Source organism: Lynx rufus, unplaced genomic scaffold, assembly GCF_022079265.1.
Source record: "Lynx rufus isolate CCGP_SWC_20201006 ecotype Redwood Valley unplaced genomic scaffold, mLynRuf1.p SCAF_1, whole genome shotgun sequence".
Taxonomy (NCBI): domain Eukaryota; kingdom Metazoa; phylum Chordata; class Mammalia; order Carnivora; family Felidae; genus Lynx; species Lynx rufus.
Genome location: NW_025814823.1, coordinates 28,821,293 through 28,844,134, shown reverse-complemented (window position 1 = coordinate 28,844,134; position 22,842 = coordinate 28,821,293). Strand labels below are relative to the sequence as shown.

The 22,842-nt window shown below is 37.9% G+C and overlaps 1 protein-coding gene across 1 annotated transcript in view; it reads right to left on the bottom strand.

Moving 5' to 3' along the window:
* The window catches only part of VWA8 (von Willebrand factor A domain containing 8), a 374,773-nt gene that overhangs the window by 123,373 nt on the left and 228,558 nt on the right, over window positions 1–22,842 (bottom strand). The window contains exons 30-33 of the mRNA XM_047074862.1: window positions 22,598–22,749; window positions 7,699–7,807; window positions 5,844–5,982; window positions 4,008–4,207 (exon numbers count right to left, since the gene is read on the bottom strand). Of these exons, the coding sequence (XP_046930818.1) occupies window positions 4,008–4,207; window positions 5,844–5,982; window positions 7,699–7,807; window positions 22,598–22,749 (600 nt within the window). The remainder of the gene's footprint in view (window positions 1–4,007; window positions 4,208–5,843; window positions 5,983–7,698; window positions 7,808–22,597; window positions 22,750–22,842) is intronic.

The following is a 22,842-nucleotide window of genomic DNA, read 5'->3' as shown; positions in this document are numbered from 1 at the left end:
TTATTTATCATTTGTCCAATTTTACAGATGCATGCTGTTCATTTGAAACTAAAGAGGTCTTACCTCCTAACAGGGTTTTAATATGATGGCTAAGATACCCTCTTTGGGAAAAGAAGAGTCAGTTCAGAGGGTACAGTGGGAGTATTCCTACAAGCTAGGCATGCCTTCTCAGGGTGCTGAGGTAGCTTTCTAGAAAACTGTTCAGGCTGTGGTCAAAGGGACAAGTCAGAATGTCAGGAGACAAAGTGCTGGCCATGGAAGTTGACAGTCTGGCCACGACAGTTGTAGAATGCTGAACAGAGTATTACACTGAACAGAGTATTAATCAGCAATGTTGCCAAATAATTGGATCTTCTGAGAAAATAAAATACTTGCTAAGAATCTAAAAATCTAGTACTTTCCAAGAATTGGTATATGTAAAATTGAAAGTTAATTTGACAGCTGAAAATTTGGCAGGATTGTTTGAATAAATACTCCAAATTTAAATTCTTACTCAATTGACTTGCTGAATTAAAAATCACCAAGATAGCATGTGTTTTTTATGACAGATTCTTCTCATTGTAGAATTCAATTCAATGCCACTGATATTTTATTAGAAACCTGTAACACAAGGGGTGCTTGGGTGGCTCAGTCGGTTAAGCAACCCTCTTTTGGTTTTGGCTCAGGTCATGATCTCAGTTTGTGAGTGCAAACCCCACGTTGGGCTCTGCACTGACAGTGCAGGGACTGCTTGGAATTCTCTTTCTGCCCCTCCCCTGCTCATGCTTATGGTCTCTCTCTCTCTCTCAAAATAAATAAATAAACTAAAAAAAAAAAAAAGAACCTATAAAGTAAAACCCTTATTCCATGTGATGGATACAAACTTTTATACGCAATATGTAGATATTTATAAACTCTGCTTTGCAGGAGAAAGTGAAAATGAAAAAAAAAAGTGAAAACCTGAAAAAATTTAACTCAGAATTCATGATTATTATTTACGCAAGGCCTAAAGTTAAAGTTGACTTATTTACTCAGTGAAACACTGACATGTTATTTATGCAACATTTCCTCTTGATTAGACACAGTCTAAAAGTATTGTTTCTTGGTAACACTTTGTTCTCCCAGTGACTTTAAGTATTCGTAAGTAGCAACACTGCATTTCTTTAATATTTTCCTATTATGAATACTTTTTAATTTTTCACACTATTCTTTTCCCCAAGTAGCTATAGTGAGTGAGATGGTGGATGGAATTTAATTCTGGTGGGGCCAATCCAATCTGGTTTGAATCTCAGTTCATTATGTAGCTACCGGGCAGGTTATTGAAACTCTCTGAGCCTCCATTTCCTCAAATGTAAATCTGGCTGACAGGTATCTCAGTGGGCTACTGGAAGAATAGCATGGGATGATGTATGTAATCTTTCATTTGGCACACTGCCAACATTTAATAACTGCTCCTTCTGTTTGCGAGGCTCATCACTTAGCCTTCTGGGATACCACACTCCCTGCCCTGTCCACCTACTTCACTGGCCACTCATCGTCAATCCCCTTGGTTGATTCCCCCGTATCTCCCTGATTTCTTAATATTTCATTGCCCCAGGGCTTGGACTTCTCTGCCCACACTCACTCTCTTGGTGACCTCTTTCAGCCTCGTGGTTTTCAGTAACATGTACATGCCAAGACTCCCAAATGTTCTGATCTCTCCCCTGAACTCCAGGCTCATCTACTGGGATGTCTAACAGGCATCTCACATTTAATCAAAGGTCTACTCCCTCCCAAATCAATTCCTCATCTCAGTTGATGGCGACTCTGTTCTTTCAGTTGCTCATGCCCTAGACTTTGAAGTTGCCCTTAATTAGCTTCATCCTCTCTCACCCCATGCATCTGATCTGTTAGGAAATCCTGTTGGTTCTACCTTCAAAATATATCCAGAACCCATCGTTACTTACAACCTCCATACTCTAAACTGCAATTACCTCTTGCTGGATCACTGCAAAAATTTCTTTACTAGTCTCCTTCGTTCTGCCTTACCACCTACAGACTATTTGCTGCAGAGGAGCCAGAGAAATCTTTTAAATATGTAAGTTAGGTCACGCTACTCCTCTGCTTGAGATGCTCTAACACCTTCCTCTTCCACCCACAGTCAGGGCCCAGGACATTACAATGGTCTATGAGGCTCTGCACAGTCTGCTTCCTCACTCCCTGCACCACGTCCCTGCTCCAACTAGCTGAGTAACCTGTGATCTCACCTCCTTATGCTCTCCCCCTTGCTCAATCTTCCCCATCACACTTCTTTAACGATGGAACAAAAGCATGCTCCAGCCTCTGGGCCTCTGCCTGGAACGCCCTTATTTTAGATATCTGTTCTCCCCCTCACGTCCCTCAAGCCTTTGCTTAAATATCCCTTCCTCAGTTAGGCGATCCCTGCCCATCTACCCTACTTTGAATGGCAATCTTCCTGCCAGCCTTGCTTCTCCTCTTCTAGCTTGAGATATAATTTACTTCTTTTGCTCATTGTCTGTCTTCCTGTACCACAATGTAAGCTTTTCAGGACAAAAATTATTGTTGTTTTCTTTGCTGCAGCATCCCCAGTAATAGGCACATGATATAATTTGTTGAATGAATAATATGCTTGAATGAATAGTATGGTATTTGGTAGATACTAGGTGGATAATAAGCATGCAAAAACATTACGCACCTTTCTATTGGTATGGTACAGATTAACTTAGACCTTCAGAATTCTCACTAATTGAGACACAGCCTGCTTTTTGATCTATACCTTCTATTTGGAATTACTATTATTTTTTTTAAATTAGTGTTTTTTATTATTTATTTTTGAGAGACAGAGAGAGACAGAGCACGAGCAGGGAGAGGCAGAGAGGGAGGGAGACACAGAATCCGAACAGGCTCCAGGCTCTGGGCTGTCAGCACAGATCTCCACCCAGGGCTTGAACCCACGAAACGTGAGATGATGGCCTGAGCCAAAGTCAGACACTTAACCGACTGAGCTACCCAGGCGCCCCTGGAATTATTTTAAGCTTGACTCTAAACACCTGTACTTTTCATTAGTGCTATCTTACACTAGTAGTGATGGTTAAAACTTGAGCTTCATTACATACCAAAGGAGTTCAGTGTCATCGTGCAGTGAACGGAAGGTTTATGTCCTCCCAAAATTCATATGTTGAAATCCTAAACCCTGGCATTTAGGATTACTAGGAGGTAGGGGTCTATGGGAGGTGATTAGGTCATTAGGGTGGAGTCCTCCTGAATGGGATCAGTGGTCTCATAAATGAGACACCAATGCGATCCCTCGCTCTTTCTGCCCCGTGAGGTTACAATGAACAGACAGCTATCTAGCAAGTGGGTTCTCACCAGACACCAGATCCAGATTTGCTTATTCTTGATCTTGGATGTCCCAGCCTCCAGAACTGTGAGAAATAAATTTCTGTTGTTTATAAGCTCCCTAGTCTATGCTACTTGTGTTATAGTAGCCCAAACAAGACGAAGACAAGTCCATTCACTATATGTTTGTGGCTGTGTCTACATTAAGAATGTCATTCAGGTTTCAAATAAAACGCATCTCCTAAGGGGAGCACCCCTTCATACTGTTACTTCCACCTTCCACTTCCTCCTCCCCCACCCCTATCACTCCCCAGGACATTGTCTCGTTTCTATACAGCACTTATCACCGCCTGAAACCAGCATATTTATTTGTTGGCTTACTTTATGGTCTGTCTCCCCAAAGAGAATGCAAGTTTCACAACAAAGAATTATCCGGCCTCAAATGTCATTAGTGCTGAGGTTGAGAAATCCTAATTTACATGCTTCCAGAATTATAGGTCATGTTGAAGTCTCCGCAGAGAAGATATTAGCCTGCCTTTGTGGTACTGACATAACACAGCTCTGATCCCTCCTTGATGTTTATGAAAGCACGTATTTTCACTTGTAGGTTGCGAATCACCTTTGCCTTTTTCTTCACACAGCTTACTCTTGGCGTAATTGTACCATGTGAGTAGCCCGGGATGCCTTACCTGCTGCTCGTGGAGAACCACTTGACCCTTGAGGGGATTTCCCAGCGGTGCCACTGTCACAAATGGGTGCCAAATTCTACTGGCCATTCTTGGGAAGAGGTCAGAGAGGTCCACCATGTAGCCACTTTTCCCCGTCGTGTTCAGAAAGTATAAGGTGATGGGATTGCATGCAACTACATAGAGGGTATTTTCCTCATTTTCTGTAATGACAAAAAGGTGTTAACTGTGTGATCTGCAGTAGATTTTCTGACTGGTCAAGAGGTCCAGTGAAATCTGAATCATGAGACTGAGCACACAGCTGGAACTCAGTGGACAAACCGTGATGGATTGATTAGGATATACATACGTTATGTATATATATCAATTAACTTTGATTCTAACCTCCCAAAATGCTCTTTTCTCCCAAAAATACAGAAGAGGTATAAAAACAAAGAAACAAAAAACAATTAAAACTCTAGTTTGCATAAGTGGACAATACTGAAACAGAGAGTTCAATTACAGAAAGGGCAGCATTATTTTCATGGGCCAATTCTGACTGACGGCAGCTGCCTGGAATGTTGTTCTGAGAACCATGAGGCCAGGACAAGGTTTAACCAGAAAAGCGCTCCTGGTTAGCGATGCCTCTCACTGGCATGGGGCAGAGGATCACAGCATACTTATTTCCAATTCTGAAAGATGGGACAAGGGTCAAAGTTCAAACTTTATACATAAAATCCGTATTTATTCTCTACTGGTGAATGTAAAATATCTTCATAAGAGCACCTGTCTGTTACCAAAAACCCCTGTGTATATGTACATATATATATACATATATATATATATATACACATACACATGTATATACACACACACATATATATGTGTATATACACGTATATATATGTGTGTATATACACATACATATATGTGTATATATGTGTGTGTATGTGTGTGTGTATATATATATATAATTTTTTGCCCTCATTTTACTTATTTTGATGGGGGTGGGGTGGAGGAGCAGAGAGAGAGGATCCCAAGCCAGCTGTCAGCGCAGAGCCCGATGTGGGACTCGAACTGGTGAATCCTGAGATCATGACCTGAGCTGAAACCGAGTCAGACCCTTAACTGACTGAGCCACCCAGGTGCCCCAAAACCTTGTATATTTTTAAAGCATGTATTTTTATTCCACAAAGCTGATTTTGGGAATAAATAATATTCATAGAACTTAGATAACAAAAACTTGCTTCTGAATTTTCCCCTCAACAATCCCCATCCTAGGCAAGTTAGAAACTCTCTCCCTTTCTTCTGTCATCACCTCTGTTTAATAGGACCTTAGGAACTGCCCTCGATTGAAAACTTCTGCCAAAAAGTACCCAGGGCACACTGTATGAGTCAGTAGGAAATGGCAGCAGTCCAGAAATGTAGATGCCAAAAATTCACGTCCTTCATTTGCCATTCTTTAAAATAAATGTAATGACTGCAAAGCACTCCAGCCGTGCTTTGGTGGTTCACGCCATCATCAAACTGGAATCCCAGCCCCCAAATCCAATGTTTCTCTTTTTCTTGTTCCCTTCTATTTTTAGCACATGCCTGGGTGTGTTTAACTTTGTGCTACAGTTGTAATGAGAAACAGACATATGCATACAAACTTAGCGGTGCTTATGTGGATTCCACAATAGTATTTTGTTAGGTTGTTATAGGAAATCAGGTCTAAATTGCATATAATTACTATCCAATCCAATATGACACAGTTACTGAGTCTATCATAGACTTTTTGATGTCTAGAGATTCTTTCAATCCCTCTTTTAGAAAAAAGTCAGTACAGGAAGGAAAAATCAAAAGAATAAATTGACATACCACATGACGTAGCAATGTCACAGATTAAGTTAATTTCATCCAATGGTAATTTGCAGGAGGCACATTCTTCAGTAAAGGTTTGGGATCTTTCTTCATATCTTTCTATTGGATACTCTTGTATGTTTATAAGTGCTGGACCCTATAATGAAGTAGTTGTCTGAGTTAAGGAATTTGGATAGTTACTAAAATGTAGAAAAACTGAAGTTTTTCTAAAATATGAAATTTAAATTCAAATACCCAACATCTTGATATACCTCTTCTTATTTTGTTGACTATCATGGTACCTATAACAATAATAATACCATATACTTGCATTTATAAATGCTTTCAATTGTCCTATCTTAATTTCTCACTTTCTTTTCTTTTTACTCACAAGGTACACCAGATGAAAAACCCCATAGGATTTCTGATTACTTTATTCCTTCCTAAACAATGGTCAAGGTTTGAACTCCAAGTATTGGGACTCAGGGCTGTCCAAACTAGGAAAATAATCTGTAAATGCATGAATCAGGACCTTATATAGTTCCATTGTAAAGAATGATTATTATACCATTATATCGAATATAATGGCTAAACTTCAGTCTTTGAAATAAAAGCTTGCTGATAATTACTGTTGTTTACAAAAGGTAGAATATTATACACATAGTGAAAATTATTCAATATAAACATAAGCAGAGGATCTAATTTAATAATATTATTGATATTAGGGCTGGTACTTAGAGAAAACAACTATATAGAAGAATTATATAGATGTAACTACACTTTCAATATTCCCATGCCATACAGTCCTTTTTTTAAAGTTTATTTACTTATTGAGAAAGAAAGAGAGAGAGCACGTGCACAAGTAGGGGGTGGGTACAGAGAGACGGAGAGAGAAAATCCCTAGCAGGCTCCACGCTGTCGGCACGAACTGTGAGATCATGACCTCGGCTGAAATCCAGAATTGGATGCTTAACTGACTGAGCCACCCAGGTGCCCCCAGTCCTTAATTAATCAAAAATGTCTGGGTTAGATGGTGACTGTTGTGGCATCCCTGCCACCCTCCATCCTGCCCCTTTCTATCTAGTCTGCATCTCTGGAGCTGGAAATCTAAAAACAACATTCCTCAAACTCCCTTGCAGTAAGGGTTCTGGATGTGATTTCGGTTCTGCCAATTAAATGTACTTAAATGGCCCACAGGTCAAGTGTGAGCCATTGCTTGCTTTTGTAAATAAAACTTGACTACAACACAGCCACATTCATCTGTTAGCCTATTACCTACGGTTGCTTTTGTGCTATCACAGTAAAGTCAAGTAGCTGCAACAGAATCTGTATGGCCTAAAACATTAACCATCTGGCTCTTTACAGAAAAAGTTTGCTGATCCTGCTTCGCCGTGTCGCTGCCAGCAGCAGGGATGGTAGTAGAAGCAGACACACTGAACTTGAGACTAAAAGTCCAGTGGTGGCCCCTTGACTTCTGTTTCTTCTGTCCTTTCCAATGATATTACAAGCATCCAATTCCCCACAGTAAATCCCTTTCTGCTTGAATACCTAAAGGAGTTTCTGTTGTAACTAACAACTGATACTCCTTTCCTTTGCCTTTTTACATGAAAACAAGGATCATGGAGTAACTTTTAGGAGGACACACAACATACCTGACTCTAATTCACGTTGGTTCTTAGGAATTCTACTAGTCACTGACAATGACCTACACTGAGTTCCTCAGAGGCCAGGCTGGCTTGAGAGTTGGAGTGGAAGTTAAATCTAAAATAACCTCAGAACAAGTTATTTTGGAGATTGTATGGAGTTTTCCCCAGGGAACATATAGAAAAAGTTGTAACATTCAGTATTTGAATGAAGAAATGACGGTGTCAACCTTTACGTCTATGTGATGAGTTACTGCTGGACACAACAGTTTTTGCATTCCATTTCTTGACTGGCCAAACGTCCAGAAGCCCATGAATGTCTGCTCTGGCAGAGGCAACCTGTCAAGGATGATTTGAAAAGTAAACATTTCTTGTTTCCGAGTCATAGGAAAAACCCAACCCATCTATTATACAAGTAAATTTGAAGAATGTTTTACTTACAAGTGAATTATATTTTAAGACAGTCTATGATACAACACTTGGAATATACTTTAAGAAGAAGATTTCATTTTTGCCCTTTGCAATGACATGGATGGAGCTAGAGAGCATAATGCTGATCGAAATTCAGTCAGTCAGAGAAAGACAGACACCATATGATTTCACTCATATGTGGAATTTAAGAAACAAAACAAATCAGCAAAGGGAAAAAGCAGAGAGAGGGGGAGAAATCAAGAAACAGATTCTTAATTATAGAGAACTGATGGTTACCAGAGGGGAGGTGGATGGGGGTATGGGCTAAATAGGTGATGGGGATTAAGGAGTGCACTTGTCATGATGAGCACTGAGTGATGTATGGAATTGTTGAATCACTATATTGTACACCTGAAACTAATATAACACTGTATGTTAACTAACTAGAATTAAAATAAAAAGTTAAAAAAAAAGACTTCACATTTCTGAAACTCAGAAGCTAAGGTCCTATTTGGTTTTTATCTTGATGACAAACATAATTAAGATTTACATATTTTTCCTTGAATGGGTAAAATACTTAGCAATTTAACATCTTAGTTCCTAGCAGAGTACAGGAAGGATTTAAAGAAAAAAATGAAGCAATCCAACCATATTTTTAGTCTATTCTTTTTTTTTTTAAGTTTATTTATTTGAGAAAGAAAGATAGCGTGAAAGCAGGGGAGGGGCAGAGAGAGATGAAGAGAGAGAGAGAATCCCAAGCAGGTTTCGCACGATCAGAGCGGAGCCTGATGATGGACTCGGACTCATGAACCATGGGATCATAACCTGAGCTGAATCAAGAGTCAGACATTTAGCCAACTGAGCCACCCAGGCACTTCTAGTCTATTCTTTTAAATTTGGCATCAAATAATAAACAGTAAAGAAACTACCAATCACATATTTGTAAGTTGTACAAGGCAAGTCTCAGAGAGTATTTTAGCTCTTTAAACTTTTTTTCTACTTTGAATTGAAGTATAATATACATACAGAAATGTTCATATAAATGTGTCACTTAGCCCTGAACACACCTGTGTATCCAGGTCATTACCTCCACCAAGGGAGTTACTGTCCTGACTTTAATGGAATTATTCTGTGTTTAGATTCCTTTTTCTTTAAAGTGACTTTTAAATAAAGTGATTTGTCAAAATATGGCAATGCTAAACTATAAAACCACAGACAAATTTTTGAGAAGAAAGCCTTCGCATTTTAATCATACTATATTTTCTTCAAATCTTTAAAAAAAGAACCATTAATTTGTCATTTAATTTATTATAAATTTCTTATTCTGTGGTAAGGAAAAGCAAAAAATGATTCACAGTTAAGAAGTTGTTTAAAAATAATGCATGTATGGCTATAAGTTAAAATGCATGCTCAGAATGAGTTTGATAATCATTAAAAGGGTATAGATTTATATTTAGAAATTATTTTATTTTCAGTAAAATACACAATATTTCCATATGCATACTAAGACCATGTAAGGCTCAGATACTGTTTACATAAAATAACAGAACCAAACATTCTGGTGGAATATGCTTTGTCCCTTTGAAATGCTAATGTTTAACATATACACAAAATAAATTAAAAAGAAATTTACAGTGAAATTCTTCTAATTCATATGACATAAATCTCTCAAAGGGATATATGTGCTTATTTATCTATCACCTCAAATAACATTTTAAGTGTCTGGACAATTATCCTGATTGGTCACCCACTTCCCTGTTTTAACTGGAAATGAGGTGGGAGGGGCACTGAGTTACGGGATTTATGGTTATTGTGTTCTCTATTTTACTAAAAAATTTTTTTATGTTTATTTTTTGAGAGAGAGAGAGAGAGAGAGAGAGAGAGAGAGAGAGAAAGCTGGGGAGGGGCAGAGGAAAAGAGAGAGAGAGAAATCCCAGGCAGGTCCCATGTGGGGCTTGAACTCACAAACCGTGAGATCATGACCTGAGCCAAAACCGAGAGTCAAATGCTTAACCGACTGATCCACCCTGTGGCTCTCGTGTTCTCTCTTTTAAATGTAATAAAAACACATTTCTGTGTCAAAGGGGCAGATCCTGAAAACATCTTGCAGACTAGAATCTCTCTCTTCTTGTTTAGGGAACAAACTATTCTTCACTCGCTTTTGGCAGTTCACTGAAGGAGAGTTAGATTTTCAAATAGAGAAGGAGAAAACAGAGGAACGACACACCTAATTTCCCTCTGGCCTAGAAGACTTAGTGTAACAAAATGCAGGAGACCCGGGTTCTAGTTCTAGTTCTTTTATTAATCAGCTCTACAAACCCGGGGAGGGAACAGTCAGCTAACTGCTCTGAGTGTTAATTTCTTCCTCTGTGAAATGACGGGTGTCATCTGCAAGTTCCTCACAGCTTGAGGAATCTTGGATGATCACTGGAGTGAGTAGAGGCAAACCTCAGTGTTAGATTCAATAGTCTTGCATTACCTTGGTGCTCTGAAGTTAAAAGTAATCAGAGTGAAAATATCTATACCTACAAATAGAATCAGTGCCCTCATAGACAGGTATGTGCTTTATTAAAGCTTATAAAAAGAGACTCTAAATACATCCCCAAATTAGCTCTTTGAAGACAACAGAAACAGTTACACATCTTGAAATCTATTTAGAAGTGGACAATTGCTTTACAAAATGATCCTTGGTTGACAGGTTGCTATCTACCCTAAACAATGGATCTAAAATATCCCTTAATAATCTCACAAAAAATACAGACGCTTAAAAAAACACTTCATCCTTTGAGAAAAAGTAACTTTATTCAGCTTCCAGTTTTTATGGACAGTTTCTGGGATACTCATGAAATCTGGTTTGAACTTACAAACTCAATCTACACTAATACAGAAATTACAGGCTGCCTGTTTCCATCTAAATATAGCACTAACTGGTTGGCAGGGTATGGGAAGGACCTTCAGGTACCCCATTTAGAAACGATTCTGGAACCACACAACAAAATTGCAAATGCAATAGTAGCTATAACAGAGAGACACATGTGGGGTGTTCTGGAGTTGTACAACAAACTGACTCCATCCATCCTGCTCCTTGGTAATACGAAGTATTGTTCTAAGTCTTTTCCTGTGGGCCCCAGACTGGCCAGCTGAAGTAAACCAAAGCCCCTCATTTATTTTTCATGACTAAGTACTCTCAGTAAGCTGTGCAAAAATCTATTACTAACTCTTTCCCCTTCAATAAGTTAATAGCCAGGAGAAAGGGGAAGCATTGTATTTGGGTGAATGAGCAAGCTTTGGAATTAGAAACATAATCAACATTAATTTGGACCTAACTCTAAACGAAAGGCCCTATATTTCATTACTGAAATCTGTCATCTAACTCTAACCACACTGATGTGACAGAAATGACAATGATACTTTCCATGATTTTAAGATCCTGACACTTGTATTATTTAACTCCATTAAAGTCTTAGCTGGACTGATGTCTGGATTTGATTTGAAGGGGGAGGAGGATGAATTTAAGGCCTATAAATAGCATTACTTTTTATCTTCAATGTCATTCATGAATTTATGTTTTTTAAAACAATGAAGTATTTCAATTCATATGTTGTGATGTTTCTTAATCCCTTGTGGAAGTATTAATAGAGGCCTGGAAGTAAAAGTTTTAACTAAAAGAAAGGTGGACACCAAAATTATGACTCAGATCAAATTATAGCACTTGAGCAAGTTACAAAAGAAAAAAATTTTCTTTCTAAGCATGCATACAATTCATAACATGATGCATATGGACACCAAAGCCGAGTAATACAGTTTGAATGACACGCGAGCAATTTGTCTAAGATTGTTTCCATAAAGAGGTGAGCTGGGGTTTTGAAGAGTATGTTCTGGCAAATTTCTGCCTTCTCTGAACATTTGCCAATACTATTTCTGGAGTCGGAAAGAAACACATGAAAAAGATTTGGATCTTTCTAGGGGCATTATGCAATTAAAAGTTGTTGACGTACCTATTGTCAACAATTCCTAAAATATCTCCTTACCACAACAACTACTAATTTTCACGGGAATAGTGGAACCTCTCAGGGTAGTTCCGCCAACTCCCCAAACTTCATCAATTACTACCATCTCGGAAAAGAAAAAGAACAGCTCTGATTTTAGCAGTCCTCATTCACTCCTAATGTTTTAAATCTAACCTCTGGTAAAAATTAGGTTCGACTGTCCAACTGAGTTTGCTAGAGCCTTTCATAGAATAACCCTGACAAGTATTTCCATGTTTGGCTCCTATGCCTTCTTCTTACTCTCCAGCCAACTTAGGCCTTAGCCACCTTGAACTGCTACTTGCTCTTCTTGAACATGCTACCCATTTTCATGCTTCCATGAGGCCATTACCTCTGCCCCGAACTCCTCGCTGTTACTGCCTCTTTGATGAAATCCTTCTCATTCTTAAGGCCCAATTCAAACATTACTTCCCCTTGCATCTCTTGCCCAGATTTCTTTCTGGGCAGAACAAATCTCTTGCTCTTCTGTGTTTCCATGGAAATTTGCACATTTGGAACTGTTAGAAACTCTTAGGGTACAGTTTTATAGAAATTTGCAATTTTCAGGTTTACGGCCTGATAGAAAATAAAGTTTTAGGGGGCAAGGTCAGAAGTGAGTCTCTTGCAAATATTTATATTTATTAAAATAAACAGTGTCAGCATACTTAAAAAGAGAAAATAGAAAAAAAAAAACCCTCAAAACGCTTTAAATTGGTGATAATGGGTATTACTATTCCCAGTTACCCTCCCTTGTTTGCTAGAAGCTTCTGAATCTCCCTTCCCTATAATCTCACATGTTACTGGTAAATTAACTTTGTTTCATTGTAAGTGATGTGCACACAACAAATATGTGTATGCTTTTCCTTTCTTTGGGTGGCTCTGCATTAGACGTGATGGTTTCCACTTTATAACTTAGACGTATACGCCTCAGCCACCCAGGTCCCACTGACGTCACTGAAATGACTCATTTGGATGCATGAGATGGAAGAAGATTTGGGGAACCCTACTATTCTTGGCTGACAATTCTCAAATATGCTCCCCAAGATCCAGAATGACACTGTGCTGTCTTAGAGCTGGTGCCTAGCGTCACTCTGTGCTAAAGCAGATATTGTCAGCTTGCTCCACACATCTCTGGCTTTCCTTCTCCTCACAGAAGTTGCCTGACTATGGTTCTGGGGCCTGGCTTTCCTTTCTCTCCTCTTTCATGAAATTTTACTGCAAAAACCTCGCTTTTTTCTGCCATCTGCTTTACCAACCACATCTGAGTATTTTCTAACCTTAAGTTCTTTCCTTTTCTAATTATCCACATCAAGAATGATGACTGGGGTTGAATCTTTCCCAGTTGGAAACTTAACCCCCTCCTACCCTCCCCCCGCACCATACACAAGAAACCTCTGTTATTTCTGACAAAAAGACCGCAAGACTGTTAATTCATTGAGGGCAAGGCTTACATCTTACTTGAATCCTTGACTCTCTGGCACTCGGAACCCATCGGTTCTGCCACTGAAATCTCTCTTGCTCGTGGGCCTCCTTTCCTTCCCACTGCCACCAGCAGGGCCTCCCTGACTGTCACTTAAGATTACTGCAGCTGCTTCCCGACAGGTCTTCCTGCTGCCAGCTTCACTGCCTTTCAAACCAAGAGACTATGAATTTGACCATGCTACTGTCAGGCTTAAAATTCTTCTGGGATTCCCTCTGACTCTTCTCTCCCTTTTTAGCCTCATCATGGGGCATGCCCTCACTTAACCCTTTGTTTTAGTCACCAAACTACTTGCGGTTTCCAAAAGGCACCACAGCCTCTTAAAAGTGTCTCTGCTTGCAATGTTTTCTTCTCCTTTAATCCCTTAAGCATTCAGCCCTGTTATCCTCCCTGACTCTCCCCCCAAGGGCAGAAGGCAGCAAGCCTACCTCTCTGATTCTCTCTAGTGTGGCTCTAACACAAGTCACTCTTTTACTTGGGTGCTTCTCCAATTCAACTGTGACCTCCTTGAAGGTAGAGGTAAAGCCTTCCTTCATTCACCTTTCTAATTCTGACTCCCTACCTAGTGTTTACCACATAAATGCTCAATAGTGTTTGCTAAGTGAATGCTTGGCTGCATTAGAACGGTCAACATCTTCACTTACCTACTTATCTCTCATCTCAATGGCAAGATGCAAACCACCATAGCATTCATTCTTCCCCCGTTGCATCCTGACTACATTACCCTCAACAGATGATGCAATCTACTTTGGCAGGTGTATTGGGAAGAGTTAGTTATAGATAGGGACTGGGGATGTCTATGCAGCCAAGTGACAGATACCACTTACAGATGCTTAAGGGAATCCAAGGATAGTTCTGTGAGACTGTTTAAGATAAGTATGATAGAAGATTCATAGCTCTTGACAATTTCTATATACAGATCGGTTATATTTAAAATTTTTCGGTACCTTCATAAAGGAATTAAAAACAAATGAAATGGCTGTGAAGCTCCTTTAATAATATACCAAGAGAATATAGGGCAAAGGGCTATGAAACTATAAAATCTAATACCATCTTTTGCTTATGATAGTTCTGGAATGTCATTATGTAAATCTTATTATTTTTGAAAACTAAGAGCTCTTTTATGAAATGGAAGTCCCTCATCATGCAGGGTGGAATTGCACACCTTACAACTCCATGATGAGTACTATGTACTCATTTATAAAAACCAAGACATGAAAAGAAAATGATAGCATATTATAGTTTGGAAAATGGAACGTGAGCCACAAAACTTTAAGAGAGTCTTAATGCGATAAACAGTAAACTAATAATCATTCCTAGTTTCGAAGACAAACCTAATGAAGTTACTCCAAAGAGAGGCCCCGGCTGGAACTTTCTCTTCGATGCCTCTGGTACCCCATGGTTGGTCGTGGTCAGAGCAGAAGCCACTGCTATTGATGTCCCAATTACACCGAACAAGTTTTTAAAGCAGGAAACCAATTCTAGGCAAATACTCTTTCAAACACATTCACTATAGATGAAGCTGTTCTGTCTGCAAATGCGCACAACTGTTTTTATTTCTGCTGCTTTAGAAGTGTTTTCCTCACTTGATACTCACTTGATCCTCACTTGATGTTGATGTCTACCAATGTATAAATTTACTTATACTGTGTGGAAATGCAATAGAAATGCCTGGTTGGGCACCTGGGTGGCTCAGTTGGTTAAGCGTCTGACTCTTGATTTTGACTTAGGTCATGATCTCACAGTTTGTGAGTCTGAACCCCATGTCGGGCTCTGCGCTGGGTGTGGAGCCTTCTTGGGATTCTCTCTCTCACTTCTCTTCCCCTGCTTGTGCGCTTGCTCTCTCTCTCTCTCTCAAAATAAATAAACTGAAAAAAAAAAAGCCTAGTTAACTGGATTTCTCCTTTGCCATTGGTAAGGGAGCCAATGTTCTGCCCTTAGAGTAGGCATTGCAGTGTGGTGTAAGCTTTGCTGTACCAGGGGTGAAGGTCCCCAAATATAGCAATTTCAGAAAAGACCTTTACTTTATCGTTCTTATTTTATTTAAATAAGAAAACAAAATGCAAAATTCCAGTGCTCAGATAGTGGGTGGACATTTAAAAAATAAAATATAGAAAATAAAAACATGTTAGAATATTAAAAGGGTACAGAAAGTAGAGCTTCTTTTCTCTACTCCAGGGCCTCTCTCAAAGGCAACTACTATCAATAGCTACAATGGTATCTTTAAATTGTTTAAACTGTGAACCTACTTAAGAAGTTTAATAAAAATATTGGCTAATATGGAACTAAACTTTATTAATTCAAAGTTACTTTATTTTGCCTGAAAAATAAAATTAAAAAAATTTAAGCATTTGAAAGCAGAGAGAGAATACAGATGTCAATAGGACATCAGAAGAGTCATTCAAGACTCCAATAGGGTTTCTTCATCAGCTCTGAGACAGTTTTTTTTTTAAATAATTTTTTAAAGTTTATTTATTTATTCTGAGACAGACAGGGAGAACATGAGAAGGGGAGGAGCAGAGTGAGACAGAGAGAGAGAGAGAGACAGAGAGACACAGAGAGAGAGAGAGAGAGAGAGAGAGAGAGAGAGAATCCCAAGCAGGCTCTGCAGGGTCAGCATAGAGCCCGACGTGGGGCTCAAACTCACGAAACTGTGCGATGGTGACCTGAGACTGAGCCCAAATCAAGAGTGGGATGCTTAACCGACTGAGCCACCCAGGTGCCCCAGCTATGGGACAATTTTTAAGTGTAGTCACACATAACACTTTTAGAGGGGCAGTCTGTCTGACAACAGCATTTTTATATATCTGAACAGGATAATGATGTTTAAACACATATATAAAGAGAGTTGTTGGTATCAATTCTCTATGAGAATATCTTACATGCTTTATGAATTTGTTCATTAAGCTTAGAATAAATGAATAAGTAGGCCTAAAATCTCAAGAAACAATAAGAATGGGATAAGAGTGGGATTGGGGGAGGAGTGTCATACATTCTCAATCTAATTTATTATAGATATACAGTTGACCCTTGAACAATATGGGTTTGAAATGTATGGGTCCAACTTACATGCAGATTTTTTTTCAAAGAATACAGTAAGTACAGTGCTGTAAATGTATTTTTTCTTCCTTATGATTTTCTTAAGAATATTTTCTTTTCTCTAGCTTACTTTAAGAATACAGTAATAATACATACAGCATACAAAATATGTGTTAATCAACTGTTTATGTTACTGATAAGTCTTCTGGTCAACAGTAGGCTGTTAATAGTCAAGTTTTAGAGGGAGTAAAAGTTATATGTGGATTTTTGACTGCATGCTTGGTGTTGGTGCCACGAATCCCCATATTGTTCAATGTCTCTTTTATTAAGGAAAAACAAACAAACAGACAAACAACTCAGGGGCTTCTAGGTGGCTCAGTTGGTTGAGTGTCTGACTTCGGCTCATGATCTCATTCATGGCTTATGAGTTTGAGCTCTGCATCAGGCTCTCGGCTGTCAGCACAGAGCCTACTTCAGATCTCTGGCCCTCTCTGCACCTCCCCCACTCATGCTCTTTCTCTCAAAAATAAATAAACATTTTAAAAAAAGAAAAAACTGAAAAGAATATTTTCTCAGTGTGTGCAATAACACATAGAATCATAGGAAAAGATCTAGAAGGATTTAACAATGGTTATTTCTGGATGGTGAAATTATAAGTGTTTTCCCTTTTTGCTAATTTACTTTAAAAATGAATGGGACATTATTTTTAATTTTGTAAATGCATCATAAAGAAATCCTACATATAAAACCTTTTTAATCTCCTCAAGTTTTTTATTCCACTTGGCTAATACAAATAAATGATTGGTAGATTATAATTTGCCAGTGACAAATAGGCAATAAATGCTTTGGAAAAAAAGGTGCTAGCTTAAGAACAAATTAAGCAGCATTAAAAAAGAAATGAACAGGGCGCCTGGGTGGCTCAGTCAGTTGAGCGTCCGACTTCAGCTCATGTCATGATCTCACGGTTTGTGGGTTTGAGCCCCATGTCGGGCTCTATGCTGACAGCTCAGAGCCTGGAGCCTGCTTCGGATTCTGTGTCTCCCTCTCTCTCTGATCCTTCCCAACTCACGTTCTATTTCTCTCTCAAAAATAAATAAACATTAAAAAAATTTTTTTTAAAGGAAATCAACAGAGTTGAGGACAAAGAATTTAGAGTAAAGAGAATGATCATTTCAATATTTTGTAGATGTGTGTCTCCTAGGGAAGACAGGGAGAGAAAAACACGTAACAATAACTTCAGAGGGTAGAGATAATTTCTCTAATGTTTTATTTATTTAAAAATGACCACAACCTTTGAGAAGATTTCATAAATTAGTTTTGTGTTCCAAATCAGGAAAGGATAATGGCTAGTATGTTTTTTATATATGGCAGCCAAATAAAGTTTTCAAATTTATTTTTATTTTTCTAAATGAATTACCTAGTGTTTTATTTCATGATCCTTCACTATGTCAAAAAACAAAACAAGACAACAAAGAACCAAGAGAAAACTGGGAAATGAAGAGGTCTCTAAAATCATCTCTGTATGCCAAAAGTCTATGTTAATCCACTTTTTGACTCATTTTTCTTTGTGAAATATCATTGGGGGCCAGCCCCCTCCCCCCTACCTGAATCTTTCATAACTCTGTGAAGAATTTGTGCATTATACATGTAGAACATCATAGTCAATAATGATTCCAAGGTGCTTACCTCAAATCTTAAGGCCCTTTTAAACCAATTTCAGTAATTTTCAGTATCCAAAGAGTAACTGATTTAAAATTACCTATAATTTGCATATCAATGTGCTTATTTTAGTCTTTATATTACAGCTCTAATCCTGGTTAGCTTTTTTTTTTAACGTTATTTATCTTTGAGAGAGAGAGACAGAGAGACACAGAGACAGAGCACAAGCACGGGAGGGGCAGAGAGAGAGGGAGACAGAATCCGAAGCAGGCTCCAGACTCTAAGCTGTCAGCACAGAGCCCGACGTGGGGCTCGAACCCACAAACTGTGAGATAATGACCTGAGCTGATGTCAGACACTTAACCCACTGAGCCACCCAGGTGCCCCAACCCCAACCCCACTGCCAATTAGCTTTCTAACCTTAGGCAAGTGACATAACCTTTCTGTGTCTTAAATTCCTCATCTACAAAATGTAATACTAATATTATATGTATACATAAAACATTACCTATTATGGGTTTGTTATGAAGATTATCTAAATTCATGTAAAAAGAGTGTTTGGGAATGTGCTGGGCATGTAGTTATCTATAAGTTGCTTGTATTACCATCATCATTATTGTTATTAATTAACATGTTCACAGGTAGAGTATACTCTCCTGTGAATTTATGAAATGACAATTCTCTCATCTTAAGAAATGTCAAATTGAAAGTGGCATATATATTTAAGATAAAATATTATACAAGTCACTTAAAATTACGTTACAAAAAATAAGATTTTTTTTTCTTCCTTTAAAACAAATGTTTCCCCGCATGTTAGAGTTCATAAATTGCTCTGAAACACACTTTTAAATTAAGAAGAACTAATGCACTAGCTGTATGTTTACTCTCAGATAAAAGAAACTTCAGAAATAAAAGCTCATTTTAGGGAAAAACAAGAAAACTTTACTTTGAAATTTATTACCTATCTCTACTACAGTAGATAATCTATACGCCTTTGGTTGGATGTTTGGACCTAATTATGTGTGCTTGCACTCATTTCCGCAACCCCCCCCCCCCCACGACATTTGAAACTCAATAGCTCAGATTATTTTTAAAGAGCTCAGATTTTAACCCAAATCTTCCTATCTCTGCCTAAATTTCTCCCAGTGTGCCTCCTTATTCGGCTGTGTTTGCCATCTCTTTGGCCTATCCTATCTCGTATGTTAGAAACTGAAAAGGGAACAGTAAAAAAGAATCTCGGGAAGTACCCGTGGGAAGAGGCCAATGTAGTGTGGGAGTCTAGGTGGCCAATTCTGATCTGAGCACTAAGAATTGGGAGTGTGTTGTAGATCAGGAAGAAGAGCTGCATTATGGCACGCCCAAGCTAGGTAAAATAACCACCTGGTAAGACTCAGCCTAAAAGTAGTGGGTTTAGCAAAGGTTTAGTAAAGAAGGTAAGTCATATTCACCTCATAATGTGACACTGGGCCTTTTAAGAATGTCCAGAGACCTATGAGATAGGTACTATCATTGTGCTCTTTAGGAGAACAAAAGGGGAAGTGACAGCATCTCTTCTGGGAACTCACTAAAGATCACTAATTGGACACCACCAAACAGCCAAAGTATATCCTGATTTCAGCTGAGGAAGAAGGTGCTGTAGAAGAGTAACAACAGTGGTCTGGTGTCATCTCTGCCCAGGTGAAAACTTCCTTCTTCTACAATTTCTGCCATACCTCTCTATTTAGTTATATACAGTGGGTGGCCAGTTATTCTTCCATCCCCAACTTGAATGTGAATGTGAACACCCTATTCGGACTCAGTGGAATTTTGGTCCTAACCAATAAACACTATGATTGGATTAGAGAACAAGAAAATTAAGAGGCTGTAGCAAGAGTTTTTCATTTGGGGCAAAAGGATATTAACAATAAGCAAAACATTTTGTCTTTCTTTCTTCAGAACAGAAACCCATTGTGGAGCTTCTTCACTGACATAGTATATATGCAGAGGTGGGCAGGAGCTGGTTTAGCAAAAAGTCTAGTGAAGTATGAGCTTTAGCAAAAGGTCTAGGGAATTAGTACGAGGTTTAGCAAAAGGTCTAGAAAAGTCAAAGCAAATCATAAGACTGCATGGGGACAACTTTAAATCTTCAGAGGGCTATGTGATTACTATTAACAGTGTGTTACTCTAGAGAGAAAAAGAAAACATTAGTATCACTCCTTTCTTATTCGTTTTTGTTTTTCCAACAAGAGAAAAATAAGATTACGCTAAAATGCAAAGGATGTTAGAATAGGAAGGAATCTTATTAATAAAGTTAACCTTATTAACTTTATGAAAAGGACCTTATATTCTAGCCTCACTAGGACAGTCTTATTTTATACCTCTTTTTACAGAGCCATTATTAACAGCATCCCCTTCCATTGTTAAACATGTACTCATTAGATAAGTTATATGGTTATGCTGTCTATAATAAAATGCCCTCATTTTACCAACAGGCCAAAAATCTGTTTCTCCATCACTGACTAACCACACAGGTTGAATATGTAACTGCTGAGCTCCCAGGCCATTGCTTCGTCACTTTACCATTCTCCTCTATCAACGTGCAGGACTGACTGTTCAGTAGAAACAGACATATGGAAGCTGTGGATTTCAGTTAGAGGGCAACAAAATGACATAGCTACTTTAGAGCTGCCTGAGTCACTGCAATTTACCAACGTGGAAACAATGCCGTGAATGTCAAACTGTGGTCTACTGCTAACTCCACCACAAGGGAAAATCCACTCATCCAACACATCTCTGAGTCTACTGTTAGCTACATGCAGTGGGTGGACAGCTAGATGTTTCCATCCCCATGTCAGGCATGAGCATGACCATCTCGTTTCTAGGCTCAATATACTGTTTCCACTCACAAGTACTAGAGTTGGAATTCACTTGCCATGAAGAATTTTTTTCAGTTTAGAAGTGAGAACTGTAATGCATAAGTTAAATCATTTTATCTGTCTTCCTTAGAAACTTAAAATGCTCTCTATTTCCTTTTGATTGATCTTACCAACTGATGTCTATGTTAATTTTTATTTCAATTGTACAAGTGTACAAAAGATGTTATTTTAAAATCATAAGCCTCGTTTCCATGAAGCCAGAACTCTATAGAAATTTGTTAGTGGTAAAAAAACAACAACAAACCCATCTTATTTCCAATTGAAAAAAAAAGATCCAGTTTATAAAAAGGGAAGTAAAAAACATGAGTGCTTACAGAGGTTTCCATATTAAAGATAATTTCCTGAACTCTAACATAGAAGGTATGCTTTTAAATTAGCAAACGAGCTTCAAAATGCCTACAAAGACTGCTAATCAATCAGTAAAACAATAGTTTAGAGAAAATTGTTTGTATTAGCAACTTAGTGATTAGTGACACCAAATCACTCTTCAAAAAGAAAAATTTACTCACTCATTAATAATATAAACCAATTCACTGATAATTTCAAACATAACTGCATCTTGTGCTTTTACCACAAAAGGGAAATATTTGTTTCTCTTTAAGAATCCTTGAAGAAACTGTTAAAGCTTTAACCACTTATTTTTATTGGTACTTATCCTGACAAGTTTTTATAATAACTTCAAAGAAGAAATAAATAAGGATGATATTTAAACTTAGGATGTAAAGGTATATATGTGTGTGTGTATAGATGGACTAATCATCAATTTATATTTAACAATTTTTTCTAAGGAGGGTAGAGAGTACCTCCTGTATGAGACTAAATTTAAATAATAATTTAAAAGTAATTATTGTCCCTTAAGAATTATGGTAATTGACTATTTTTTATAGGCAAAGGTGGCATTAAATGCATTATCAATTAAGTGATACATATCTAAAACTGTTGAATTTTCACTGACTTAATTACTAGTAAACTACATCAACAATCATTCTGGTAAACAACATATTTGCAAGAATTCTCTACTAAGGTTAAGTATCTCGTCTACAATTACAAAATAAAAGGCAACTGGCCTACATGAAACAAACCCACTTGTTTTCACTACCTCTTTCATCCATTGAGCTGAAATAAGTAACCAACATTCTCTTCAGTTAATATGATTATAAATTTAGAAAACTATCAAAACAGAAAAATATATGGTGACACAAATAAGAACATCTTAACTAAATACATATCAGCCCTTTAAGTAGTTTCCATGTTTGTGCAATGATTTTGCACTAGACTAGGAAATAATGAGAGTCATAGTAATTCAACAAAAGGACAGAGACTGTTAAAGAAACAAATATTTCCCTTTATTTGATTACATTACATCTACTCATGGGATATTCAAAGTAATTGAAATTCTCAATTTACAGGCCTATAAATAATGCTATTTAACTGAAATCCAGTCAGCAAATAGCAACACGCATTTGAAAAGTTTACTCATGGAATTTCCACACCAGGTCAGTTTAGCAGCATGTAACAGTAGATTCAGAATTGTCACCATTTAAGAATCAGAACAGTAGCCCTCAAGAGTATTTTACCAATAATTAGTTTGCCTTACTCCTTTGCCAGATGCACATTGGTCGGTTTTGCTCCAATAGGTATCCCATGTTTGTGCAAAGTGTTAATCAAAATCTCCCTCATTTCGTTGTTGTAGGAATCAAAGTCAAACACATTCCGAACCACACTGGAGAGACCTTCCGTGGGAAATTTCTGTATTAAAAAAAAATTTCCTTATTACACGTGTGATAAAATATACAGTATTATAAAAATTTATAAAACTGATAGAACAATAATGATCAAATA